Source organism: Triticum aestivum, chromosome 5A (assembly GCF_018294505.1).
Source record: "Triticum aestivum cultivar Chinese Spring chromosome 5A, IWGSC CS RefSeq v2.1, whole genome shotgun sequence".
Lineage (NCBI taxonomy): Eukaryota > Viridiplantae > Streptophyta > Magnoliopsida > Poales > Poaceae > Triticum > Triticum aestivum.
In genome coordinates this window covers 107,799,638-107,827,604 of record NC_057806.1, presented here as the reverse complement: position 1 = coordinate 107,827,604, position 27,967 = coordinate 107,799,638, and the positions used below count along the sequence as shown (strand labels likewise).

General features: G+C 48.4%; 3 protein-coding genes and 2 non-coding genes across 5 annotated transcripts; 2 read left to right on the top strand and 3 right to left on the bottom strand.

Moving 5' to 3' along the window:
* Nucleotides 1-557: 557 nt before the first annotated feature.
* Nucleotides 558-3,606, top strand: LOC123102512 (probable RNA 3'-terminal phosphate cyclase-like protein). Its single transcript, XM_044523896.1, has 6 exons — nucleotides 558-891; nucleotides 977-1,126; nucleotides 1,864-2,045; nucleotides 2,122-2,297; nucleotides 2,409-2,619; nucleotides 3,161-3,606. The coding sequence occupies exons 1-6, from the start codon at nucleotides 693-695 to the stop codon at nucleotides 3,368-3,370; spliced, it is 1,128 nt and encodes a 375-aa protein (XP_044379831.1). The 5' UTR covers nucleotides 558-692; the 3' UTR covers nucleotides 3,371-3,606.
* Nucleotides 3,607-19,115: 15,509 nt separating this feature from the next.
* Nucleotides 19,116-21,683, bottom strand: LOC123102511 (mitochondrial import receptor subunit TOM5 homolog). The gene is made up of 2 exons (XM_044523895.1): nucleotides 21,387-21,683; nucleotides 19,116-19,529 (listed from the first exon to the last, which is right to left on the bottom strand). Exons 1-2 carry the CDS (start codon nucleotides 21,471-21,473, stop codon nucleotides 19,452-19,454), a joined length of 165 nt encoding a protein of 54 aa, XP_044379830.1. The 5' UTR covers nucleotides 21,474-21,683; the 3' UTR covers nucleotides 19,116-19,451.
* Nucleotides 21,684-21,711: 28 nt separating this feature from the next.
* TRNAR-ACG (transfer RNA arginine (anticodon ACG)) lies at nucleotides 21,712-21,784 on the bottom strand. The gene has a single exon. It is a non-coding gene; the product is annotated as a tRNA-Arg (tRNA).
* A 186-nt stretch (nucleotides 21,785-21,970) lies between these two features.
* On the bottom strand, nucleotides 21,971-22,043 carry TRNAR-ACG (transfer RNA arginine (anticodon ACG)). Its single transcript has one exon. It is a non-coding gene; the product is annotated as a tRNA-Arg (tRNA).
* A 144-nt stretch (nucleotides 22,044-22,187) lies between these two features.
* On the top strand, nucleotides 22,188-23,243 carry LOC123102510 (uncharacterized). The gene is made up of 2 exons (XM_044523893.1): nucleotides 22,188-22,445; nucleotides 22,562-23,243. The coding sequence occupies exons 1-2, from the start codon at nucleotides 22,305-22,307 to the stop codon at nucleotides 22,997-22,999; spliced, it is 579 nt and encodes a 192-aa protein (XP_044379828.1). The 5' UTR covers nucleotides 22,188-22,304; the 3' UTR covers nucleotides 23,000-23,243.
* Nucleotides 23,244-27,967: the final 4,724 nt, after the last annotated feature.

The following is a 27,967-nucleotide window of genomic DNA, read 5'->3' as shown; positions in this document are numbered from 1 at the left end:
AAAAAATAGAAAACGTGTCTTTTCGTTTCCGAGAGGCACGGCCATAACTCTCGCAAAAGCAAAACCGCGCCTTTCGCGGAAGCAAAACCGTAACTCTCGCAAAAAGGAAAAAAAAAAGAAAACGCGTTTCGCACTTTTTTATTTATTTTTGGTCGAAAAGCTAAGGAAGACCAATGAAAAGCAAACCGAAAAAAACCCGTTTAAATAGCTGAAAACGCGTGCGAAAAAAAAAACAAAAACAAAATCCGAAGGAAACGCCCAGAACACGACACGTGTCGAATGGCTGAGAGCGCGTCAAGTTTTTTTAGGCAAATTCTAAAGCTTTTTATTCAATCGTCACGATATTTACAGGGACGAAATGAAGACCATTGGACTGACCTAACCAAAGCCTTCCGAAGGAGCGGCCACAATCCAGACACACCCTAAATCTCTATGTGGGCTGTGTATTCATGGACGACACCGGGCAATTTTCTCCGGTTTGGTACAAGCGGGGCTTTGCTAAAAGAAAGTACAAGCGGGCCGTTGCGCGAGGCCCGCGTCCCTGTGAAATACCCGCCGCAGCAACGCCTCGCCGGCGCCCGCCTAAACCCTACTAGCAAGAGCCCTCCCCGCCCCCGCCGCACGACCAACCCCACCACCCCCCGCGCGGCGAGCGTAGAGCCAACCGTCCCCGGCGCCGGCGACCGGCGAGGATGGGTCGCGAGAAGTCCCGGAGGCTCTCGGGCAGCCGAGACTTCCGGCAGCGGCTGGTGCTGGCGACGCTGACCTCCACCCCCATCATCATCAAGGACATCCGCGCCGGCGAGGGTGGCCTCCGCCAGCACGAGATGTCCCTCCTCCACCTCCTCGACAAGGTCTCGGACCAGCACGTCATCGATGTCAACGACACAGGCAAGGGCGCGCCGACTTGTGGCCGCGACAGGGGCTTCTTCGATTTGGGCTGGTGGCTGATTGTAGTGGGTTCGTTCGTGGGCAGGAACGAAGGTCGGGTACAAGCCCGGGGTGGTCCTCGGTGGGAAGGACCTGGAGCACGACTGCGGGGTGCACCGCGGGATCGGCTACTTCATCGAGCCGCTCATTCTGCTCGGGCTCTTCGCCAGGTCGCCCTTGTCCATTCGGCTCAAAGGTGAATAGCGTTTGCTCATCTTGTTTGTGCTTGAGGTGTGCAGAATCAGAGAAATTTCGGGTGACTGTTGTTGCACCGTCAGGTCAATTGATTGCCATGTTTTGCACTGGAACTCGGGAATTACCATATTAGTTCAGGCAGAGGTTGTGTGGTCAGGGTTTTCTAGAATTATTGGTTATCAAATCTGCTTCATTGTTCATTGCAATGAGTTATTTTAATTTTAGGTTGTTCTTATCCAGTCTGATTCATTGTTCGGTCGGATGGTTTGTTTCAATTGGTGTATGTGGATCATGTGAGTTCGTCCTGTTCTCGCATGGATTGTTTTGACGAAGGTGGTTTTATGGCCAGTTAGTTAATTTGGCTGAATTCGCTGTCACCGAGTAAGCAAACCTTATTAGCTTTTTCTCATGAACCCATGATCCTTGTGGCCATTCATTTTTGCTAATGAAGATGCTCTTGTTAACATGAGGTGCTCAGTAGTACTATGTGTCTCAAGCTTCCATAAGCCAAGATCTGCAAAAGACTGAAAGAAAATAATTCTTTAGTTCTGCGCAAATGATGGCCGTTGTTGTTAATGATTGTAGAAAGTCTTCCACTTCTACGGAGTCTAAATATTGTCATGCTTGTAGGAATCACAAATTCTGCAGAAGGTTGATGGCCATCACTGTTATTGATCATACAGTGTCTTTTGCTTCTAAATTTAGTATGGAGTCTAAATGTGATGCCATTATTTTTAGGAATAACGAATGATACAAAGGATCCTTCTGTGGATACTTTCCGGATGGTTACGTTGCATATGCTCAAGCATTTTGGCGTTCCTCTTGAGGGACTGGAGCTCAAAATTGAAAACCGGGGAGCTCCTCCTCGTGGTGGTGGTGAAGTGCTTCTTCGAGTTCCCAATATAAATAGTACATTAAAGGTGTGGTGGAGTTTACTTCTGCTCACGTTTCGTGATTTCTGTTGACATTCCCTTCTAATATCAAGTGTTTTTGCAGGCAGTTAATTGGATTGATGAAGGAATGGTAAAGAGGATAAGAGGTGTAACATTCTCAACCAATGTATCTCCACAGATTGAAAACCGTATCCTCTATGCTGCACGTGGACTCTTCAATAAGTTTATTCCGGATGTTCATATCTTCACCGATCATAGAGCTGGTTTATCTGGTGGATTGTACGTTTCCAACTTGAAGTAGAACCTGTTGAATATTATTAGTGACACAATGTGCTGTTATCTCCTGGTGTCCTGCTATTCAAAAATTTAAATTTATTCATCTTTTGGCAGGTCAGCAGGCTATGGCGTATCAGTAGTTGCTGAGACCACAACAGGCTGTCTGATTTCTGCAGATGCTACTGTGAGTTATCCCAATGTTGATGAAATGAGTGAACAATCTAAGAAGCCTGAGCTAATGTCTCCAGAGGATCTTGGTGAGCAAGTTGCATCGATGCTGCTAGAAGAGGTGGCTCAAGGAGGAGTTGTTGACTCAACACATCAGGTCTGATATTTCATTCCAGTTTATTCCTTTCTTATATTATTTAGCTGGCTGGTGGCAGATATTTTTATATTGTGGCTGATAATTTGTGTTTTCTTTACATGCTTCTCCTACGATTCATGATCACTACTGTGTTTTTTGTCTACTCTGAAGCACTTAGACCGCTCTGCAACAGTAATGGTCATTTATTATTTTGGCTGATGATGTTGTAGGAAGATAAATTAGCAATTCTAGCATCCCCCCCCCCCCCCCTCTCGAGAACACAGCAGGGGAGAATCCTTTCTTCCATTGTATTAGTAACTCAAAAGCCAGCCACAAAAGTTGGATAAGAATAAAAAATTCAAACTGAACATTGTATGCATGGATGTAGTCCGTCAGAATGATCTTTTTATGCTAGTTCTTCTGCCAACCTGGTCCTTGGTTCATTTTGGCAAGATAATGTCTGAGACCGTGTCTAACTTTCCTTCTATGGCTCTTTCTGAATCTTGCTTCAAAATGCTTCTTCTGTTAGCCACATGATGTTTCTCTTGTAAACAATTTGCAGGGCCTTCTGTTCATGCTGTGCGCTCTATGCCCGCCTGATGTGTCAAAGGTTCGCGTGGGACAGCTGACACCGCACGCTATAGAATCACTTCGAAACATCAAGGAGTTCCTTGATGTCAAGTTCATCATCAAGCCCGATACAAACTCAAACACGGTCACTCTAAAATGTGTTGGTGCGGGAGTGAAGAATCTTGCTCGGAAGATTTCATAAACAGAACTACCATGAACCTCATCTATGATGGAAAACAGTGTTTTCGAACCGCAACACAAGAATTTTTCAAGTTTTGTTGCAAGTGTGTCGTTAGATCTTCTTCCCCATAGTAGTTTTGATGTAAGCTAGTTGATCCAGAATGGATTTGCCTTACGTATTATCATGTACCCTCCTGAGAAAACATGGGTGTGAGCTTTCCATTTGAGATCACACATTTGATGTGCTTTTACTTCTTAGGGCAACTCTAAATGATCCCTTATAAGTTAGTGGAGTATATATACTCCACTAAAATTTGGCCGCACCTAGCTGATCCACTAAAGTTAGCGGAGTACAACTTAATTTGCGCAAATTCAATCAAATTTGAACCAGAAGATGATGCATTTAAACATAAGTTCAACACATAAAGTTCTCTCAACTGAACGTTAAGCATAATTTTAAACTAAAACTAAACTTAAACTACTTGTTGTCGAAGTGGAGGTCGAGCCAATCCTTTAGGGCCCGGGTCGGTGCTGTCGTCGTCGTCGTCACCGGGGAAGATGCTCTGCCACTCCTTGACGTTGCTGCCCGCATTGCCGCCCTTGTCGGAGATAACGATAACTTTGACGTCATGGACGACAAAGATCGCCCGCTTCGCCTCCACTAGCTCCGGGTACTGTCGGCGGAGGTCGTCCATGTAGGCCTTGAGGCGCTCCCTCGCCTCTCGGTCGTCCCGCGCCATCCGATCAGACACCACCCCCGGCTCGGGCGGGGCGAGGTGGAACAGATGCTCGTTGATGGGAAAGTTTGTTGGAAATATGCCCTAGAGGCAATAATAAAATGATTATTATTATATTTCCTTGTTCATGATAATTGTCTATTGTTCATGCTATAATTGTGTTATTCGAAAATCGTAATACATGTGTGAATACATAGACCACAACACGTCCCTAGTGAGCCTCTAGTTGACTAGTTCGTTGATCAAAAGATAGTCATGGTTTCCTGACTATGGACATTGGATGTCATTGATAACGGGATCACATCATTAGGAGAACTAGGTGATACCCCGCGCGTTGCTGCGGGGTCTCTTTGCTGTTAGTTAAGTAGTGTAAAGATTTGAATAAAACCCTAAAAATGTGCTAAAAATTCCAAAATGAACAATGTAATAGCAAAGAGAGTTGGTTCTCTGTTGGTAGGAGGTTCGGTCTTGTGGATGTGAGGACAGAGTATCAATATCAACATGTTATCCCACTGGATTACCGATGCTTGCATACCAAGAGATTACATCGATTATCTAAGAGTGGAAATATGATTTACATGAATTGCACTAAAAAAGTGTATCATAACCTCAAAGCATGCCATGGTGCCTCGATACTATGAAAGATTCATTCAACTTTTCCTCTCTTTGATTAAGAAGAACAACCAGTCTTGTATCATATCATAGCCTTTGAAAGTACATACTCAAGCCAACAATGAACTTTATCTAAATCGATCTACAAAATATGCACTAACGAATGGCGACTAAAATAGCAGTCAAGAAATAAACATGCTCACACACACACATAACATCTATGGAAATAAAATATTAATAGGGTGAGAGACTATAAACTTCTGAAGATATTTGACAAAACAGAAAAGGAAATAACATATATAGGATGTCGGCATTTCTCCATTGTTTTCCATCTAGTACAATGGTTCTTCATTTTTCCAGGGGAATGTGTAGTCGGTTTTGGAATGGAGAGCGCTAGATGAACCATTGGTTGAGAACATAACTCCTGTAATATATTTCACAAAACTGACGAAGATATCTCATCAACCGGATAACATCAATTCTTGTCTAATCTGCAAATACATGGGGTTATTTTAGGATGGCCCAACATCGTTACTATTTGCAGGTAGATGCACCAAATATTCGCTGGGTCACAAATCATGATATAGTGATATACATATTGTTTATAAAAAGATATGCTTCCATAAGCTTGCTTCATCTAGCGCCATAGAGCATAATATGCTCTCTTAAAACATGTAGAGAACACACCTCATACTATCATCAACATTATCTGCAATTGACACCTGTGTGTAAATAACTACCATGTACCATAAACATTCATATGATGGAACAATCAGGAAATCAGTATCATGCCCAAGCCACACTACAACCATAAACAATTACGTAGAGAAAATGTGGAGAACGAACATGGTAAATTAGTTTGAATGGATCTATAACAATTGCTTCCCTGCAAACAACACATGAAGAGCATACTTTCCACACAATTCTAGTTACCTCAACAACAGATCAAGATGACCCAGAGGACTGGGTCGTGCATCATTCCAAAACCCCTTATCATTCACCATGACGTTTGAAGGAAGATGAATATCAACGCGTCTTCAAGTTAGGTGCTACAATAAAAATCAATCTTGTCTGATGTCGTAGGTGTGGACGGAAAAAGACTGACCACTTCCACCAAGTAAGCCCAAAGACTTCCGATGCAAACAGAATCTGGTACGTAAACCAATTGAACTGGTAGACAGAAAGAATTATAAAGGAATCCAGTGATGATACTACCTTTTTGTCGAGGATGGGATAGCCATAGCCAACACAGGGCTTCATGGTCAGTCTCCCCGCGTACATCGAGCACCTTGTGGCCGAGCTCGACAGCGAGGGGTCGTGGCTGAAGCTTGTTCTAGTGACTTGTATAGGGCGAGCTAATGGGAGGAGATAAATGGTGCCGTTTCATTGCATTGATGCCTGCATTTGTGGATGGGTCATCTCCTCGTTGTGGTGATGACGAGCAGAAGAGAAATCAGAGGAGATAACTCGCAGCGGGTAATAAAGGTGAGGTAATTAATGTGAGAGGATGAATTAGTGTTGCCATTTCATTGCATTGGTGCCTGCACTTTTGGCCGGCAGATCTCGTCGATTGTGGCCGTGGGGAACAGAAGAGCAAGCGGTGGAGATAACACCCGTAGCGGAGAAGATGAACCTAATTCTCAAAAGAAAAAGATGAACCTAATTAGTACGTACATTTTCTTGAGCAGATTAACCTAATTACACGGGGCGCCACTATGGGCTATCAACCAAGTCATGAGCCCATCTGCGGGTTTGTCCATGGTAAACCAAACGGCCAGCAGCGGGGGGCCTGCGGGAGGATTAGTGATGACGTAGTGGTGCGATCAAGGGTGGGGGGTTAGCGATGACGTGGCCTCATGAGAAGCCAGGAAAATCAGGTAGTGGGGGGCAGCTATTTAGATATAGAAGATGATGTGATGGACAAGACCCAATCCTAAGCATAGCTTAAAGATCGTGTAGTTCATTTGCTAGAGCTTTTCCAAATGTCAAGTATCATTTCCTTAGACCATGAGATTGTGCAACTCCCGGATACCGTAGGAGTGCTTTGGGTGTACCAAACGTCACAACGTAACTGGGTGACTATAAAGGTGCACTACGGGTATCTCCGAAAGTGTCTGTTGGGTTGGCACGAATCGAGACTGGAATTTGTCACTCCGTATGACGGAGAGGTATCTCTTGGCCCACTCGGTAATGCATCATCATAATGAGCTCAATGTGACCAAGTGGTTGATCATGGGATCATGCATTACGGTACGAGTAAAGTGACTTGCCGGTAACGAGATTGAACGAGATATTGGGATACCGACGATCAAGTCTCGGGCAAGTAACGTACCGATTGACAAAGGGAATTGTATACGGGATTGATTGAATCCTCGACATCATGGTTTATCCGATGAGATCATCGAGGAGCATGTGGGAGCCAACATGGGTATCCAGATCCCGTTGTTGGTTATTGACCGGAGAGTCATCTCGGTCATGTCTGCATGTCTCCCGAACCCGTAGGGTCTACACACTTAAGGTTCGGTGACGCTAGGGTTGTTGAGATATTAGTATACGGTAACCGGAAAGTTGTTCGGAGTCCCGGATGAGATCCCGGACGTCACGAGGAGTTCTGGAATGGTCCGGAGGTGAAGATTTATATATAGGAAGTCAAGTTTCGGCCATCGGGAAAGTTTCAGGGGTAATCGGTATTGTACGGGGACCACCGGAAGGGTCCCGGGGGTCCACCGGGTGGGGCCACCTATCTCGGAGGGCCCTATGGGCTGAAGTGGGAGGGGAACCAGCCCCTAGTGGGCTGGTGCGCCCCCCATGGGCCAACCCCTGCGCCTAGGGTTGGAAACCCTAGGGGTGGGGGTGCCCCACTTGGCTTGGGGGGCGCTCCACCCCCCTTGGCCGCCGCCCCCTTGGAGATTGCATCTCCTAGGGCCGGCGCCCCCCTAGGGGTCCTATATATAGTGGGGGAGGGAGGGCAGCTGCACCCTAGCCCCTGGCGCCTCCCTCTCCCTCCCGTGACACTTCTCCCTCTCCCTGAGCTTGGCGAAGCCCTGCCGAGATCACCATTGCTTCCACCACCACGCTGTCGTGCTGCTGGATCTCCATCAACCTCTCCTTACCCCTTGCTGGATCAAGTTGGAGGAGACGTCTTCCCAACCGTACGTGTGTTGAACGCGGAGGTGCCGTCCGTTCGGCGCTAGGTCATCGGTGATTTGGATCACGACGAGTACGACTCCATCAACCCCGTTCTCTTGAACGCTTCCGCTCGCGATCTATAAGGGTATGTAGATGCACTCGCGTTGCTAGATGACTCCATAGATTGATCTTGGTGATGCGTAGAAAATTTTAAAATTCTGTTACGTTCCCCAACAATGGTATTAGAGCCAGGTTTATGCGTAGTTTCTATGCACGAGTAGAACACAAAGCAGTTGTGGGCGTCGATATTGTCAATTTGCTTGCCGTTACTAGTCTTATCTTGATTCGGCGGCATCGTGGGATGAAGCGGCCCGGACCGACCTTACACGTACGCTTACGTGAGACTGGTTCCACCGACTGACATGCACTAGTTGCATAAGGTGGCTAGCGGGTGTCTGTCTCTCCCACTTTAGTCGGATCGGATTCGATGAAAAGGGTCCTTATGAAGGGTAAATAGAAATTGGCATATCACGTTGTGGTCTTGGCGTAGGTAAGAAACGTTCTTGCTAGAAACCTATAGCAGCCACGTAAAAACTTGCAACAACAATTAGAGGACGTCTAACTTGTTTTTGCAGCATGTGTCGTGTGATGTGATATGGCCAAAAGGATGTGATGAATGATATATGTGATGTATGAGATTGATCATGTTCTTGTAATGGGAATCACGACTTGCATGTCGATGAGTATGACAACCGGCAGGAGCCATAGGAGTTGTCTTAATTTATTTATGACCTACGTGTCAACATAAACGTCATGTAATTACTTTACTTTATTGCTAAAGCGTTAGCCATAGTAGTAAAAGTAATAGATGACGAGACAACTTCAAGAAGACACGATGATGGAGATCATGATGATGGAGATCATGGTGTCATGCCGGTGACAACGATGATCATGGAGCCCCGAAGATGGAGATCAAAAGGAGCAAATGATATTGGCCATATCATGTCACTATTTGATTGCATGTGATGTTTGTCATGTTTTACATCTTATTTGCTTAGAACGACGGTAGCTGAAATAAGATGATCCCTCGTAATAATTTCAAAAAAGTGTTCCCCCTAACTGTGCACCGTTGCGAAGGTTCATTGTTTCGAAGCACCACATGATGATCGGGTGTGATAGATTCTAACGTTCGAATACAACGGGTGTAAGCCAGATTTACACACACAATACACTTAGGTTGACTTGATGAGCCTAGCATGTACAGACATGGCCTCGGAACACGGAAGACCGAAAGGTCGAGCATGAGTTGTATAGAAGATACGATCAACATGAAGATGTTCACCGATGTTAACTAGTTCGTCTCACGTGATGATCGGACACGGCCTAGTTGACTCGGATCATGTTTTCACTTAGATGACTAGAGGGATGTCTATCTGAGTGGGAGTTCATTGAATAATTTGATTAGATGAACTTAATTATCATGAACTTAGTCTAAAATCTTTACAATATGTCTTGTAGATCAAATGGCCCACGTTGTCCTCAACTTCAACGTGTTCCTAGAGAAAACCAAGCTGAAAGATGATGGCAGCAACTATACGGACTGGGTCCGGAACCTGAGGATCATCCTCATAGCTGCCAAGAAAGATTATGTCCTAGAAGCACCGCTAGGTGACGCACCCATCCCGGAGAACCAAGACGTTATGAACGCTTGGCAGTCACGTGCTGATGATTACTCCCTCGTTCAGTGCGACATGCTTTACAGCTTAGAACCGGGGCTCCAAAAGCGTTTTGAGAGACACGGAGCATATGAGATGTTCGAAGAGCTGAAAATGGTTTTCCAAGCTCATGCCCGGGTCGAGAGATATGAAGTCTCCGACAAGTTCTTCAGTTGTAAGATGGAGGAAAACAGTTCTGTCAGTGAGCACATACTCAAAATGTCTGGGTTGCATAACCGCTTGACTCAGCTGGGAGTTAATCTCTCGGATGACGCGGTCATTGACATAATCCTTCAGTCGCTTCCACCGAGCTACAAGAGCTTTGTGATGAACTTCAATATGCAGGGGATGGAAAAGACCATTCCTGAGGTATATTCAATGCTGAAATCAGCGGAGGTGGAAATCAAAAAGGAACATCAAGTGTTGATGGTGAATAAAACCACTAAGTTCAAGAAAGGCAAGGGTAAAAAGAACTTCAAGAAGGACGACAAGGGAGTTGCCGCGCCCGGTAAGCAAGCTGCCGGGAAGAAGTCAAAGAATGGACCCAAGCCCGAGACTGAGTGCTTTTATTGCAAGAGAAGTGGTCACTGGAAGCGGAACTGCCCCAAATACTTAGCGGACAAGAAGGCCGGCAACACTAAAGGTATATGTGATATACATGTAATTGATGTGTACCTTACCAGTACTCGTAGTAGCTCCTGGGTATTTGATACTGGTGCGGTTGCTCACATTTGTAACTCAAAGCAGGAACTGCGGAATAAGCAGAGACTGGCGAAGGACGAGGTGACGATGCGCGTCGGGAATGGTTCCAAGGTCGATGTGATCGCCGTCGGCACGCTACCTCTGCATTTACTTACGGGATTAGTTTTAAACCTCAATAATTGTTATTTAGTGCCAGCTTTGAGCATGAACATTGTATCAGGATCTCGTTTAATTCGAGATGGCTACTCATTTAAATCCGAGAATAATGGTTGTTCTATTTATATGAGAGATATGTTTTATGGTCATGCTCCGCTGGTGAATGGTTTATTCTTAATGAATCTCGAGCGTAATGTTACACATATTCATAGTCCCACATACTTGTGGCACTGCCGCCTTGGTCACATAGGTGTCAAACGCATGAAGAAGCTCCATGCAGATGGACTTTTGGAGTCTCTTGATTACGAATCATTTGACACGTGCGAATCATGCCTCATGGGTAAAATGACCAAGACTCCGTTCTCAGGAACAATGGAGCGAGCAGCCAATTTGTTGGAAATCATACATACTAATGTGTGCGGTCCAATGAGTGTTGAGGCTCGCGGTGGCTATCGTTATGTTCTCACCCTGACTTAAGTAGATATGGGTATGTATACTTAGTGAAACACAAGTCTGAGACCTTTGAAAAGTTCAAGGAATTTTAGAGTGAGGTTGAGAATCAACGTGACAGAAAAATCAAGTTCTTGCGATCAGATCGTGGGGGAGAATACTTGAGTCACGAATTTGGCACGCACTTAAGGAAATATGGAATAGTTTCACAACTCACGCCGCCTGGAACACCTTAGCGTAATGGTGTGTCCGAACGTCGTAATCACACTCTATTGGATATGGTGCGATCTATGATGTCTCTTACCGATCTACCGCTATCATTTTGGGGCTATGCTTTAGAGACTGCCGCATTCACTTTAAATAGGACTCCGTCGAAATCCGTTGAGACGACACCGTATGAATTATGGTTTGGGAAGAAACCTAAGCTGTCGTTTCTAAAAGTTTGGGGATGCGATGCTTATGTCAAGAAACTTCAACCTGAAAAGCTCGAACCCAAGTCGGAAAAATGCGTCTTCATAGGATACCCTAAAGAAACTATTGGGTATACCTTCTACCTCAGATCCGAAGGCAAGATCTTTGTTGCCAAGAATGGATCCTTTCTAGAGAAATAGTTTGTCTCGAAAGAAGTAAGTGGGAGGAAAGTAGAACTCGATGAAGTATTACCTCTTGAACCGGTAAGTGGCGCAGCTCAAGAAAATGTTCCTGAGGTGCCTGCACCGACTAGAGAGGAAGTTAATGATGATGATCATGAAACTTCAGATCAAGTTGCTACTGAACTTCGTAGGTCCACAAGGACACATTCCGCACCAGAGTGGTACGGCAACCCTGTCCTGGAAATCATGTTGTTAGACAATGGTGAACCTTCGAACTATGAAGAAGCGATGGCGGGCCCGGATTCCGACAAATGGCTGGAAGCCATGAAATCCGAGATAGGATCCATGTATGAAAATGAAGTATGGACTTTGACTGACTTGCCCGATGATCGGCGAGCCATAGAAAATAAATGGATCTTTAAGAAGAAGACAGACGCGGATGGTAATGTAACCATCTATAAAGCTCGGCTTGTCGCTAAGGGTTATCGACAAGTTCAAGGGGTTGACTACAATGAGACTTTCTCACCCGTAGCGAAGCTGAAGTCCGTCCGAATCATGTTAGCAATTGCCGCATTCTATGATTATGAGATATGGCAAATGGACGTCAAAACGACATTCCTTAATGGTTTCCTTAAGGAAGAATTGTATATGATGCAGCCGGAAGGTTTTGTCGATCCTAAGAATGCTGACAAGGTGTGCAAGCTCCAACGCTCGATCTATGGGATGGTGCAAGCATCTCGGAGTTGGAACATTCGTTTTGATGAGATGATCAAAGCGTTTGGGTTTACGCAGACTTATGGAGAAGCCTGCATTTACAAGAAAGTGAGTGGGAGCTCTCTAGCATTTCTCATATTGTATGTGGATGACATACCGTTGATGGGAAATGATATAGAATTCTTGGAAAGCATAAAGGCCTACTTGAACAAGTGTTTTTCAATGAAGGATCTTGGAGAAGTTGCTTACATATTAGGCATCAAGATCTATAGAGATAGATCGAGATGCCTCATTGGTCTTTCACAGAGTACGTACCTTGACAAAATATTGAAGAAGTTCAATATGGATCAGTCAAAGAAGGGGTTCTTTCCTGTATTGCAAGGTAGGAGATTGAGCATGGCTCAATGCCCGACCACAACAGAAGATAGAGAAAAGATGAGTGTCGTCCCCTATGCCTCGGCCATAGGGTCTATCATGTATGCTATGCTGTGTACCAGACCTGATGTAAACCTTGCCGTAAGTTTGGTAGGGAGGTACCAAAGTAATCCCGGCATGGAACACTGGACAGCGGTCAAGAATATCCTGAAGTACCTGAAGAGGACTAAGGATATGTTTCTCATTTATGGAGGTGACGAAGAGCTCGTCGTAAAGGGCTACGTCGATGCTAGCTTCGACACAGATCTGGATGACTCTAAGTCACAAACCAGATACGTGTATATTTCGAATGGTGGGGCAGTAAGCTGGTGCAGTTGCAAGCAAAGCGTTGTGGTGGGATCTACATGTGAAGCGGAGTACATGACAGCCTCGGAGGCAGCACAAGAAGCAACCTGGGTGAAGGAGTTCATTACCGACCTAGGAGTCATACCCAATGCGTCGGGCCCGATGACTCTCTTCTGTGACAACACTGGAGCTATTGTCCTTGCCAAGGAACCCAGGTTTCACAGGAAGACTAGGCATATCAAGCGTCGCTTCAACTCCATTCGTGAAAGTGTTCAAAATGGAGACATAGATATTTGTAAAGTACATACGGAAGTGAATGTGGCAGATCCGTTGACTAAACCTCTCCCTAGAGCAAAACATGATCAACACCAGAACTGCATGGGTGTTCGATTCATCACAATGTAACTAGATTATTGACTCTAGTGCAAGTGGGAGACTGTTGGAAATATGCCCTAGAGGCAATAATAAAATGGTTATTGTTATATTTCCTTGTTCATGATAATTGTCTATTGTTCATGCTATAATTGTGTTATCCAGAAATCGTAATACATGTGTGAATACATAGACCACAACACGTCCCTAGTGAGCCTCTAGTTGACTAGCTCGTTGATCAAAAGATAGTCATGGTTTCTTGACTATGGACATTGGATGTCATTGATAACGGTATCACATCATTAGGAGAATGATGTGATGGACAAGACCCAATCCTAAGCATAGCTTAAAGATCGTGTAGTTCGTTTGCTAGAGCTTTTCCAAATGTCAAGTATCATTTCCTTAGACCATGAGATTGTGCAACTCCTGGATACCGTAGGAGTGCTTTGGGTGTACCAAACGTCACAACGTAACTGGGTGACTATAAAGGTGCACTACGGGTATCTCCGAAAGTGTCTGTTGGGTTGGCACGAATTGAGACTGAGATTTGTCACTCCGTATGACGGAGAGGTATCTCTTGGGCCCACTCGGTAATGCATCATCATAATGAGCTCAATGTGACCAAGTGGTTGATCACGGGATCATGCATTACGGTACAAGTAAAGTGACTTGCCAGTAACGAGATTGAACGAGGTATTGGGATACCGACGATTGAGTCTCGGGCAAGTAACGTACCGATTGACAAAGGGAATTGTATACGGGATTGATTGAATCCTCGACATCGTGGTTCATCCAATGAGATCATCGAGGAGCATGTGGGAGCCAACATGGGTATCCAGATCCCGCTGTTGGTTATTGACCAGAGAGTCGTCTCGGTCATGTCTGCATGTCTCCCGAACCCGTAGGGTCTACACACTTAAGGTTCGATGACGCTAGGGTTGTTGAGATATTAGTATACGGTAGCCCGAAAGTTGTTCGGAGTCCCGAATGAAATCCCGGACGTCACGAGGAGTTCCGGAATGGTCCGGAGGTGAAGATTTATATATAGGAAGTCAAGTTTCGGCCATCGGGAAAGTTTCAGGGGTAATCGGTATTGTACCGGGACCGCCGGAAGGGTCCCGGGGGTTCACCGGGTGGGGCCACCTATCCCGGAGGGCCCCATGGGCTGAAGTGGGAGGGGAACCAGCCCCTAGTGGGCTGGTGCGCCCCCCATGGGCCCCCTGCGCCTAGGGTTGGAAACCCTAGGGGTGGGGGCGCCCCACTTGGCTTGGGGGGCACTCCACCCCCCTTGGCCGCCCCCCCTTGGAGATTGCATCTCCTAGGGCCGGCGCCCCCCTAGGGGTCCTATATATAGTGGGGGGGGGGAGGGAGGGCAGCCGCACCCTAGCCCCTGGTGCCTCCCTCTCCCTCTCGTGACACTTCTCCCTCTCCCTGAGCTTGGCGAAGCCCTGCGAGATCACCGTTGCTTCCACCACCACGCCGTCGTGCTGCTGGATCTCCATCAACCTCTCCTTCCCCCTTGCTGGATCAAGTTGGAGGAGACGTCTTCCCAACCGTACGTGTGTTGAACGCGGAGGTGCCGTCCGTTCGGCGCTAGGTCATCGGTGATTTGGATCACGACGAGTACGACTCCATCAACCCCGTTCTCTTGAACGCTTCCGCTCGCGATCTACAAGGGTATGTAGATGCACTCCCTTCTCCCTCATTGCTAGATGACTCCATAGATTGATCTTGGTGATGCGTAGAAAATTTTAAAATTCTGCTACGTTCCCCAACAAAGTTCAGCCTCGCATCGCTTCAGTGGACCCGGACCTGCCACCGGTGTATTCCATGGCCGCGAGCTCAGCGGTGTGGAAGGAGCCGATCCACTTCGGCTTGTGGGTCTCGCAGACGGTGATTTTGGCCACCCACATCCCCCACGACCGCTGCCGAACGCCCAGGTAGGTCTTCGACGGCGACCGCGGTGGAGGGAGGTCGGGGAAGTCCGCAAAACGCGTGGGGGCGCGGCGGCGGGCGGATCGGCCGAGCGGCGGTGGCTTGAGGAAGCGCCCGCAAACGACGGCCCGCGGGCGTGGCGGCGCGGATCGGCGGAGGGGATCCGCGGCCACCACGTCCGGCTATCGGGAGGAAGAAGGGCGGCGAATCGGGGCGGGGGTCTTGCCGGCGGCGGGCGAGGGGGAGAAGAGTAGGCGAGGGAGAGGAAGAGAGAGTGGGGATTTTTTACTCAGCCGCCGAGCTCCGGAGTAAATATAAAGAGAGCATTGGGGATGGAGTAAATTTTTTACTCCACTAACGGTTTATTAGGGCTTGGCTAGGTGTGTTTAGAAGAGAGAAAAAACCCAAATATACTCCCTTACTGCAGGATAAGGGATCGGTTAGAGTTGCCCTTACTGGTCTGGAACATCTAACAACTTGTGACTATGAATCGAACATGCCACTATACTCTTGTCAAAAGGTCTATTATGGAAGGTAACGAAAAAGAAGATGAAGCTAGCAAGAAGATAAAATTTGTCTTGATACTGATGTACCTAAGACAAGTAATTTCAAACAAATAATTTCGGACAGAGGGCGACACCGTGTCCTGGCCCTTCCTCCTTCAAGCTCTCCGCCACCTTGGCTTCGGGCAACGCTGGTGCGAATGGGTGTGCATCCTGGTCTCCACCGCATCCACGCGGGTCCTCATCAACGGCAATCCGGGACCCCCGGTGGATCATGCATGCGGGCTTCGCCAAGGCGATCCGATATCCCCGCTACTCTTCGCGATTGTGATCGACACCCTGAACTCCCTCCTCCAGCACGCGGTCAGCGCGGGAATGCTACAACGGCTTACCACTCGCCACGCCGCTTCCAGCATCTCTCTGTACGCTGACGACGTGGTCGTCTTCTGCCATCCGACTACCATGGAGCTTGCCACCTTCCGCGAGCTGCTACGGATCTTCGGGGAGGCATCGGGTCTACGCACGAACTTCCTCAAGTGCTCGGCCACTCCCATCCGGTGCGACGAGGAGGTGCCTTCGATCATCGACTCCACGCTCGCGTGCGCCGTCTCCAGCTTCCCCGTGGTTTACCTGGGCCTGCCTCTATCCGTGCGCAAGACGCCCTCCTCGTCCTTGCTGCCGCTCGTGGACAAGATTATGCGGAAGCTGGCCACCTGGAAAGCCGCACTCCTGACCCGTGGCGAGCGCCTTGCACTCGTACGCCACGTGCTCTCTGCCATGCCCGTGCACATCCTCATGGCCATCGTCATCAACCCATCCATCCTTAAGAAGATCATGCGGATCATCCGCGACTTCCTCTGGCATGGCCGACGCGACGCCCGATCTGGCAGCTGCTTGGTGAGCTGGCCCCGCGTATGTCGACCCATCGAGTTCGGCGGGCTTGGTGTGCGTGATTTGTACCTCACTGGGATCTCCCTGCGCTGCCGCTGGCTCTGGCTCAAAGCCACCGACCCCGCGCGGCCTTGGCATCATCTACAGCTCCCCACGGACGATGTGACATCTCGCTTCTTCCGCGCCTCCACATCCTGGCATCTTGGAGATGGGAAGACCTGCCTCTTTTGGACCGATCACTGGCTCGAGGGCCAGGCCGTATCCGAGATCGCCCCTGGCCTTTTCTCCCTCGTACCGAGCCGGCGCAAGCGACGCACCGTGGTCTGCGAGGGCCTTGAGCAGCATGCCTGGATTCGTGACATCCACGGCACGCTCGGGATCCCGGAGGCCCTTGAGTACATCCGCCTCTGGCGCAAACTCCAAGGCGTGGCCCTCACTACCACACCCGACAAGATATCCTGGCGTTGGACGTCAAACGGCATTTACTCGGCCAAATCCTGCTATCACGCTCTCTTCCACGGATCCACTACGCCGCCCTCTTGGAAGCTTCTTTGGAGGAGCTGGGCCCCCCTAAACACCAAGTTTTTCCTTTGGCTCGCCTCTCTGGACAGGTGCTGGACGGCTGAGCGCCGCGCTCGTGACGGCCTCACGCTCGACACCGCCTGCGTCCTATGTCACCAGGAGACAGAATCCATCGACCACCTCCTTGCGGGATGCGTCTTTGCCCGGATAACCTGGCACGAGATCCTGGCTTGGTGCCGGCTCACCACTCCTCCAATGGACGGCGCGACGACCTTCTTCGCTTGGTGGGCGCTTGCGTCCGCCACCTCGCCGAGCAGACTCCGTAAAGGGCTCAACTCCATCGTCGCTCTAACCGCTTGGGCCATCTGGAAGCATCGCAACGCCGCCATCTTCGACGGCTTACAACCCTCCACTGATGGTCTGGTGGTCTCCATCCAGGATGACGCTCGCCTATGGGCTAAGGCCGGCGCCAAGGGACTAGCCTCTATTATTCCTGTAACCTGATCATTGTAGTGAGGCTGAGCATCCTCCTCCCTCTGCTCGATGCATCCCTCCAGACGCCTTCCAGCGTATGTCTGTACGGATGCTACCTGCACCTTGTACTTTCCACCCCTCCCACCTATCAATGAAATGATACGCTGCTAAGCGTATTCACAAAAAAAAAAAATCGGACAGAGGGTATTTCATAGCTATAGCTACAAGCAACATTCTACTCAGCTCAGTCAAATATACTACACACACGGGCACAAAAATATCTAGTCTTCTCTCCCCTCTGAATTCATTTATCCATCTCTGTACACATGTGAATATCATATCAACAAGAGAGGAACACATCAGCAGCAGCAGCACATGGATGCTACATTACTATTACTTGCAATGTATCTACTTTTCGCTGCCTAGACTCTAAAATTGCATGTGTAGAGTGTCATGTGACTTGCTAGCCAAGAACTAAAATAGGAAAAAGAGTCATGAGGCCCAAATCCCTTGTTTATTATAGTATAGTACCGTAGCAGTTGCTACAATATACAAAGGAGGCCCGGGGCAGCCCAGCCGCCCCTGCTGACAAGCACCACCGCCCGCCTCGTAGCACATCGCGTCTCCGGTTGCAGCACGGACACACAGGTCTCCGCTGGCGACGATCGTACCACCAGCCGTTGCCGAGCTCGCAGCTCGTCACACCATTGTCGTTTGACACACAACAGCACGCGATGTGAGTCGTAGCACCGCGAGTCACCGAACGAAGACATGCCTGAGTCGTAGCACCGCCCATTGCCGAGCTCAATGCACCGACTCGACTCCGCAGCAATAGCCACTGGCCTTTGCAGTGACGAGTACCTCTGCTCACAACAACACCGTCTGCCGCTCGCAGCACCGTCCGCTCTGACTCCGTGGCTTGCAACACTGCCCTTCCGTCACTAGCTCACAGCATAGCATCTGCCCTTTTCAGGCCATGTGGTTGGGTTTAGCGCAGGTCGATGGTCAGCGGACGAGTTGAGTGGCGCGTGCAGACATAGGGAAATGGAGAAGAGGAGGTGATCGACCGAGCGCTGAGATCGGTTACCCGATTTAAACGTTCCCCTACAATTTTAGGGGCCACCTATCAGCCACACACAAACAAAACAATTGGTGCTGTAACATAGTCGCATCTAGTAGCAAGTCCGGTCATAATCTCTCACAGCCTACACTCTAAATTCTTGAGTGATCTCGCAAATCACGCTCATTTTGACCAAATAAACAAACGCAAGGTGTGCCCTAGCTCACACTATCATGTACCACGTGACACATGTGGTAAACAATTCAAACTATTCAAAGATAGCTTACACTATCCTGTTGTCAGCACAGAGCAAATACATGAAATTTTGGTGATCAGATGCATAAGATCAGCTTGCAGATTTCTCCATCCTAGATACTTTGAGAATTTTTGCATCTGCTTGTGAAACACCCCTGCGGTTAGCTGTGTTCCGGATGAGAGAATAGCATTCAGAGCTTTACTCTAACAGCAACAATCACCAGAAATCAGGAAGATGTAAATTATTCACAGCAATATAGTATCACCGGCTTAATTCACTGCATGAACTGGAGGACAAAGTTCAAGAAGACCTAACAAAAAGGGATCCCCAACAAGTTTGCGACGACTTGCCTGATAATTCACAAAGCATGAGAACACCTGATAGAGTAATACATATAAAGTACTATTTTGGCTGCCATTATTACCAACCAATGTCTAAGAACAACAGTTTCACTCCTTAATCCACACTAAGAACATGTGTGATGACCATGTTGATGAGAAAACGAAAAAGGCAGTGCAACACCACACCATTGAATGTCCATTATTGCCCTATCTAGTCCCGTTTAGATGACCATATTATGGCCAAAGTTGTGCATCAGGAAGACGGATCCAGCAAATATACCAGCAGCCTTTAGCACCTTCTGTAAATGAACAAATAAAAAAACAGTAGTAAGAGGTTTTTGTACCAACAGGAGATATTGTCCTAAACAACAAGGGTACAATATCACTATAAACTGCAAGCAGTTAATCTAGTATTCCTTAACCCAATAACAGCCCAGCCCAATTACAGTACTCAAGTAGTACCAAGAGATAACATGTAGGAACAATTTCAAATCATTTTGCGCCTCACCACAACTGGGGGTTCCACTTTATGGCCAGAAAGAACACATAGGAGAAAAAAATACAAATGTTCAGCTGTCAGACGACAAATTCAGAGATAGGATCCACCATTGCAAAGTTTCAATGTCAAGCATAACTTAAAAGTTAGGAATCCAACAATAAAAAATATTGGTTTTCAGGCAGAGATTTCAAACATCTCAGGCAGAAAATTAAAAGATCCACAGGATCATTGCCAGGCATGGTTTACCAAAATTGTAAGGATAAGTAACTGAAGTAAGTGATTCATAAGTAACTAAAGTAAGCGATTCATCAGCGAAGGAAACAAGGTTCGACTGACTAATACTACCAATTCTTTAAAATCCCATGATTTGTTGTCCTAGATCCTACATATATCCTATGAATTGCGATCATAGTGTGGAACCTTGAGAGGATCACATAGCAGAACACAAGGGGGAGCACAAATTCAAATCCTTTTGCACCTCAATAAACATGAAGGTTCCTCTTTTAGTCAAAAAATAACACATGGGACAATAAAATATAAAGGATCAACTACCAGACATAACTCAAAATACATCAGAATATCCATTAACCAACAGCAAAACTTCAATGTCAAGCATAACTTAAAGTTTGGGATTCACCAACAGAAAAACGTCGGTTCTCAGGCAGAAATTTAGAAGATCCACAAGATCACGCCAGGCATAATCTAACCATTAACCAACTTTTTTTCTGAGGGTAAGTAACTAAAGTAAGCAATTCGCCAGCAAAGGAACTAAGGTTGTCAACCTAGATTGACTGACCAATCCTACCAATTCTAGAACTGTCCTTCGATTCGTGATCCTAGATCCCACATTGAACCTATGAATTGTGATCATAGTGTGGAACAACCATGAGAGGACCGCACCCGTAGTTGTGCAGAACAAAGAGGGGAACACAGCCGAAGATAGAGGTGGATCTAGACACAGCCATAGTTGTGCAGAACCTAGAAAGTTAGAAGTTATATGAATTTACTAGTACGTAACAAACGCCACAAGTCAGTACTGACGACTAACGCCACATTATAGTCTCATCTTGCAGATAGCCAAGTACAGAAGGCTAAACCGATGGCATTAGCAAGCGAACGTAGCAAGTTAGAAGTTATATGAATTTACTAGTACGTCACAAACGCCACAAGACAGTACCGACAACCAACGCCACATTATAGTCTCATCTTGCAGATAGGCAAGTACAGAAGTCTAAATCGATAGCATTAGCAAGCGAAGCGTCTTAGCGGTACAGAGTCAGAATGCCTAAATCAACTTCATTGGCTTTTTTCCATGCCCTAATTGTGCCCCAAGCCTTGAGCAGCAGCATCACAATTCACAAGCAAAGCTGTTGAAGCACAACATAACAGAACCACACATGGCTTCACGATGTGCTAGCAAGTTCCTGGGTCATATACTACACATCAAAAGGGCGGCGAACAACCTAACCATCCAAATTCTAAACCGAATCTCTCACCCGTATCAGTTAGCAAAACAGACTACCATACTAGTAATCCCATATCTCAGCAATGACGCAAGAACAGGTTTTTCTTTTTGCGGGAAGCAAGAACAGGGTAATTAATAAGTAGGCGACGCATAAATAACTAGATCGAAGGGAGAGGAGGGAGAGGGGCTGACATAGTTGACCGCCCAGTTCTCCTCGTTGTTGCACTGCGAGTCCCAGAACGCCCTCATCTTCTCCAACGCCGCCTTCGCCGCCGCCATGTCCGCCCTTTGGATCTCCTCCCGCTCCCTCCGACGAGTTCTATCTGGTTAGGGTTTTTTTCTTCTTCGCGCGGCGGCCGGTTACGTGTTATGTTAAGGAGCCCACTTCTTCTCTATATCGGTCTGTTGGGCTTTGCACTCGAATTTTGTGTTGCGACTCCCCTGCAAAAAGATTAAAAAAAGAGAAAAAGGAGGAAGGGGAAAAAAAGGAGAATATAGGAAAAACAAAAAAAAAATCCGACTCCGCTGGGGATCGAACCCAGAATCTCTGGTTTCGTAGACCAGCGCCTTATCCATTGGGCCACGGAGTCAATTGATGGAATTTTTGGGCTTTGTTACTATATATTGGTTGGGCCGTACATAATAAAAGAGCAAAAAATGAAGTTTCGTAGACCAGCGCCTTATCCATTGGGCCACGGAGTCAATTGATGGAATTTTTGGGCTTTGTTACTATATATTGGTTGGGCCGTACATAATAAAAGAGCAAAAAATGAATACGACTCCGCTGGGGATCGAACCCAGAATCTCTGGTTTCGTAGACCAGCGCCTTATCCATTGGGCCACGGAGTCATTTGATGACATCATTTCGCCTAGCAGCTTACTAAACATTATTTCCGTGATTTAATAGTCATTCGTCGCCAACGTTGGATTTCGTAGCGCTGGAGAGATGCCACGTCTCCTGCTTGGATGGATCAGCCGAGACCGCACACACCAGCTACACCACTCCACCGAAGCGAAAGGGGACAAAGGTTTGCACGTCGCCAAGTCCTGAACCATTACCTAGCAGAGCAGGGATCCCATCGACGAGGCGAGGACAGAGGTGGATCAACAATGGCGTCGCTTCTTTCGCCGAACACCGTCGCTGCGACCACGGCGAGGCCGTCCGGCAGGAGGAGCCGCCTTACTCCCAGTGTCACCGCCATGGCAACCAAGGGCCCGAAGCCCAGCTCCGGCGGCACGAAAAGATCGTCGGTAAGCTAGCGCCTGCCGTTAATCCCTTGCGCTATCAATCTATTTCATGTCAGACTCCATGCGTGCGTGCGTGTAAGAACTTGCAATATACCGACGCGCGCGTGTGGCGCATGCAGGGCACTACCACGGTGTTCCCGGTGGGGAAGCCCGCGGGCCCGCCGCGGCCGGCGACGACGAAGGGGTCGGCGCCCGTGAAGCTGCTGACGAACGTGGAGAAGCTACGGCTGCTGACCAAGGCGGAGAAGGCGGGCCTGCTGTCCGCGGCGGAGCGCGCCGGGCTGTCGCTGTCGGCGGTCGAGCGCCTCGGGCTGCTGTCCAAGGCGGAGGAGCTCGGGGTGCTGTCGGCCGCCACCGACCCTGGCACCCCCGGCTCGCTGCAGGGCCTCGCGCTCCTGCTGCTGGCCGCCGGCCCCGCCGTCGTCTTCCTCGTCCCCGAGCAGTACCCCTGGGAGGTGGCGCTCCAGGCCGTCGCCGCCCTCGTCTGCGTCGCCGGGGGCTCCGCCGCGTTCGCCGCGTCCAGCTTCGTGTCCAGGCTCCAGGGCTCCTCCGGCTGATCTCGACGAACTCTGCTTGCTTCAGCATCGACCGAGTGTCAATTGCCGCGTTTGATTCTAGCACCAATGATCTTGCGTAGAGTTAATCTACTTCTGTAAAGATGGGCTGATATTTATACGATGCGCCATTCGGTTGCAATACTGCAGGTTTTTGTATTAAGGGGCGTTGTCGAACTTCTGATGGAAGCACTTCTGTCTTAATTTTTGGGTATCTTTATTAGTAAGCTTGCACGTGCTCGGGTAATGCTCTTCTCAAAGATACATCTAGTCCTATTCAAATGTATTCTCTCCGTTCCAAAATAGATGACTCAATTTTATACTAAAGTTAGTATAAGAAAATGACACATATACAAAGTCAAGGTAACATTCATCATATAGGCCCTAAACCATGTTTACAGGCACTTACTGTTAGATTGATCTCTTCCCGATCGAGCCTAACTATGACGTCCGGATAAATACTGTCAGATTGATCTCTTCCCGATCGAGTCCAACTGTGACGTCCGGATAATTAAGATACAGTAATCCCACGTTAACGATGCCACGTCACCTCGGTTATTGTTGCTAATCTCGCGTTAGTTCGAAACCGATTCAAATTCAAATTCAAATAAAAGTCAAAATTTAAAGTTTTCTTAATGTCAAAACTAAAATGTTAATTGTGTGGCCAATATTCCATAAACACTTATGGTGGTGAACCAACATATTTATAAAGTACTTAAATGCCTTAAAATAACTAAAAGAGGGACTAAAACAATTAATGAAATGCTTTTTGAATAATAATAATTGCAAAGTATTTTAATTAAATTCTAAAACTAAATGTGGCAGTGGCATAAATTACTAATGTTGAATTAGGGACTAGTATTATATTTTGTAGACCTAAAAATAAAAGAAACAAAAAGGATAAAAAAACTACAAAAAGAAAGAACAGGAAATTGCATAAAGAAATGAGAGAAGCACCCCTACCTTGGGCCTCAAGGCCCATCTACCTAGCAGGTTGGCCCAGACGCACGCTTCTTCCCCATCTCCCCTGTTCACATTACCATGGACGCCGGCGATGGCCGCCACGGCATAGGGCGATGCCGTGGCGCCCATCCACCGCTCCCCCCTCGCCTATGTCTTCCCCCGGGCTGAAACCCTAATCGGCCCCTCCTCATTTCCTCTTTCCCTCGTCTTCATCGCCAGATCCGCACCACCGCCGCTCTTTGCTGTCGCCGTGCGCCCGCATCGCCGGCCATCTCGCCCTACCACGTCCATCATGTGCCCCGACGACTAGAACCGCATTTGTCTGCTTCACTGTCATCCTCTACATCGACCGGTGCCACCCGTTGGAGCTCCTCACCGCTGCAGCGCTAGATCGAAGCTTCTTCCTCCTCGGGTTGCTGACGAACCACGACGCCGCCTGCCACCTCTGCTGCTCCTAACCTACTCGACGGGCCTCCTTGTGCCTGCTCGGTGAGCGCTACTCCCTCTCTTTCCTTCCCCCAACCCCCGCCTTGGAACGCCGTCGTCATGCCGTGGCCGTCGCCCTACCCCCTCGCTCGGTTCCCCTACTCGCCTTGCTCACTAGTACCCGCGCACGCCCGCGGCCACTCCCCTGAGCCTGCACCTCTGTCCGCCGCACTGCTATGTAGCCCCGTCGCATGCGCGCCCCGCCTGCGCCCCGTTCCGCCGCGACCGCTGCCGTCCCCCTGCGCGCTTGGTCGTGCCCCCGCGAGCTGCTGCTGCTTGCTGCGCGCGCCCGCAGCCCGCTCGCCTCCCACCACTGGCTTGTGCTGCCGCTGCTGCTCTGCATACTGCTGCTGCCACCGCCGCTTGTCGTCGCCCCCCGTGGAGCCTCTACCTACGCCACAGCCACGCCGCGCCGGCCCTCACCCCCGCTTTCGCCTGTGTTGCTCTGCCTGATGCTGCTCGCTACGCTAGCAGACACCGCCGCTTCTTGCCGCCCCTGCTGCCCGTGCCACGCTGCGCCGCCCCCTGGCGCTCACCCAGACCGCTGCCGGCGCCCGTTGTCCCACGCCGGCTCCGCCCGACCATGTCGCCGTCCGTCCCGCCTCTGACCGCTGGCCACGCCCCATCGCCGCGCCTCGCGCAGCCTTCCCGCGGCCGCCGCCTGCAGTCCCGCTCGCCGCCCTGCGTCCGCCTTTGCCCGCCGCGGCCGGCCGGCGAGCCCCGCCGATGCCACGGCCTCGCCTCGGCGACCTCCATCGCGCCCCGGGTTCACCCACTCGGGCGCTCGCGCCCAGCGCCCGGTGCCCGCTAACCGCCCTTGTGGCTTGGCCTTTGGGCCACTGCCAGTGGGGCCCCCACCCCCTTTTTTCAAAAAAAGATTTGAAAAATAAATAAATATAAAACAATTAATAAATTAGGTAATTAATTATCTTACTTAACCTTGCTTAATTAGCCTAATGAACTAGTTCAGTTAAATTAAATCTGTTAATTAGTTAGGTTAATGACAAAGGGGCCCCACTGCCCTGTTTGACCAGTCAGCGGTCTGTGTTGACCGCTGACGTCATGATGGTGTAATGACTCTGTTTTAGATTTAATAATAAATTCAGAAATTGTTTAAATCTTTAAAAAATCATAGAAGTTAATCTGTAACTCGGATGAAAAAGTTTTATACATAAAAATTGCTCAGAACGACGAGACGAATCCGGATACGCAGCCCGTTCGTCCGCCACGCATCCCTAGCATAGCGAACACGCAACTTTCCCCCTCCGATTTATCTGTCCGAAAACGCGAAACACCGGTGATATTTTCCCGGATGTTTCCCCCTTCACCGGTACCACCTCATACCGCATTAAGGTAGCCCTAGCACCTCTACTTGTCATGCCATTTATCGCTATGTATCTGTTTGCTTAATATTTATTGTTTCTTCCCTCTCTTCTCTCGCTAGACACCGAGACCGACGCCGCTGCTACCCAGTACGACTACGGTGTTGACGACCCCTCTCTCTTGCCAGAGCAACCAGGCAAGCCCCCCTGATCACCAGATATCTCCTACTCTTCCCTCTATTGCTTGCATTAGAGTAGTGTAGCGTGTTACTGCTTTCCGTTAATCCTATTCTGATGCATAGCATGTCATTGTTGCTACAATTGTTGATACCTTACCTGCAATCCTAAATGCTTAGTATAGGATGCTAGATTATCATCAGTGGCCCTACATTCTTGTCAGTTTGCCATGCTATACTATCGGGGCGTGATCACGTCGGGTGTTGATCACGGGTATATACTATACATACATACTATACATGTTGTGACTAAAGTCGGGTCGGCTCGTTGAGTACCCGCAAGTGATTCCGATGTTGGGGGTTGAAGGGGCAGGTGGTTCCACACTGGTAGTGGTGGGTCTGGGTTCCCGATGGCCCCCGACTGTTACTTTGAGGCGGAGCAACAGGGCAGGCAGAGACCACCTAGGAGAGAGGTGGGCCTGGCCCTGGTCGGCGTTCACGGTTACTTCAAAATAACACGCTTAACAAGATCTGGATATTTGATCTGAATCTGGCTACTGGCCTATATGCACTAACCAACTACGCGGGAACAGTTATGAGCACTCGATGTCGTGGTATCAGCCGAAGCCTTCGTGACGTCAGCGACTGAGCGGCGCGCGCTGGGTTGGACCGCGTAACACAACTTCCTTTGTAATGGAGGTTGCTAGGTCTGTTCTCCGGCCGCCCACGCAACATGCAGGTGTGCAATGGGCGATGGGCCCAGACCCCTGCGCACATAGGATTTAGACCGGTGTGCTGACCTCTCTGTTGTGCCTAGGCAGGGCCACGACGTGTTGATCTTCCGAGGCCGGGCATGACCCAGGAAAGTGTGTCCGGACAAAGGGGATCAAGCGTGTTGGGAAATGTGGTGCACTCATGTAGGGAAGTTAATCTATTCGAATAGCCATGATCTTCGGTAACAGGACGACTTGGAGTTGTACCTTGACCTTATGACAACTAAAACCGGATACTTAATAAAACACACCCTTCCAAGTGCCAGATACAACCGGTGATCGCTCTCTCACAGGGCGACAAGGGGAGGATCGCCGGGTAGGATTATGCTATGTGATGCTACTTGGTGAACTTACCATCTACTCGCTTCTCCTGCTTCAAGATGGAGGTTACCAGAAGCGTAGTCTTTGACAGGACTAGCTATCCCCCTCTTATTCTGGCATTCTGCAGTTCAGTCCACATATGTTACCTCTTTTCCATTTGATACCAATGCATACATATGTAGTGTAGCTCCTTGCTTGCGAGTACTTTGGATGAGTACTCACGGTTGCTTTGCTCCTCCTTTTCCTTCTTTCTATACCTGATTTGCTGCGACCAGACATTGGAGTCCAGGAGTCAGATGCCACTATTGATGACGACTGCTACTACTACGTGCAAGCCGCTGACGACGACCAGGAGTAGTTTAGGAGGATCCCAGGCAGGAGGCATGCGCCTCTTTCGATCTGTATCCCAGTTTGTGCTAGCCTTCTTAAGGCGTACTTGTTTACTTATGTCTATACTCAGATATTGTTGCTTCCGCTGACTCGTCTATGATCGAGCTCTTGTATTCGAGCCCTCGAGGCCCCTGGCTTGTAATATGATGCTTGTATGACTTATTTTATTTGTAGAGTTGTGTTGTGATATCTTCCCATGAGTCCCTAATCTTGATCGTACACGTTTATGTGTATGATTAGTGTACGATTGAATCGGGGGCATCACAAGTTGGTATCAGAGCCAACTGCCTATAGGAATCCCCCTTCCCCACTCCTTGGCCGAAGTCGAGTCTAGACATTGCAAAACTTTTTACTAACATGGTTGTGTGTCTTACGGGTGGTATTAGGATCTTTTACTCCTTGATCTTTACTCCGGGACTCTGATCTCTCTTCTATTCGGGTTAAATGATTTTACTAAATTTGACTCTAGGTTCTCGTAAGTACTTTCACCTGGAGAGCCCCTTATTCCAGATGATCGTTTGCGTCACCAGAAGGTTCTGA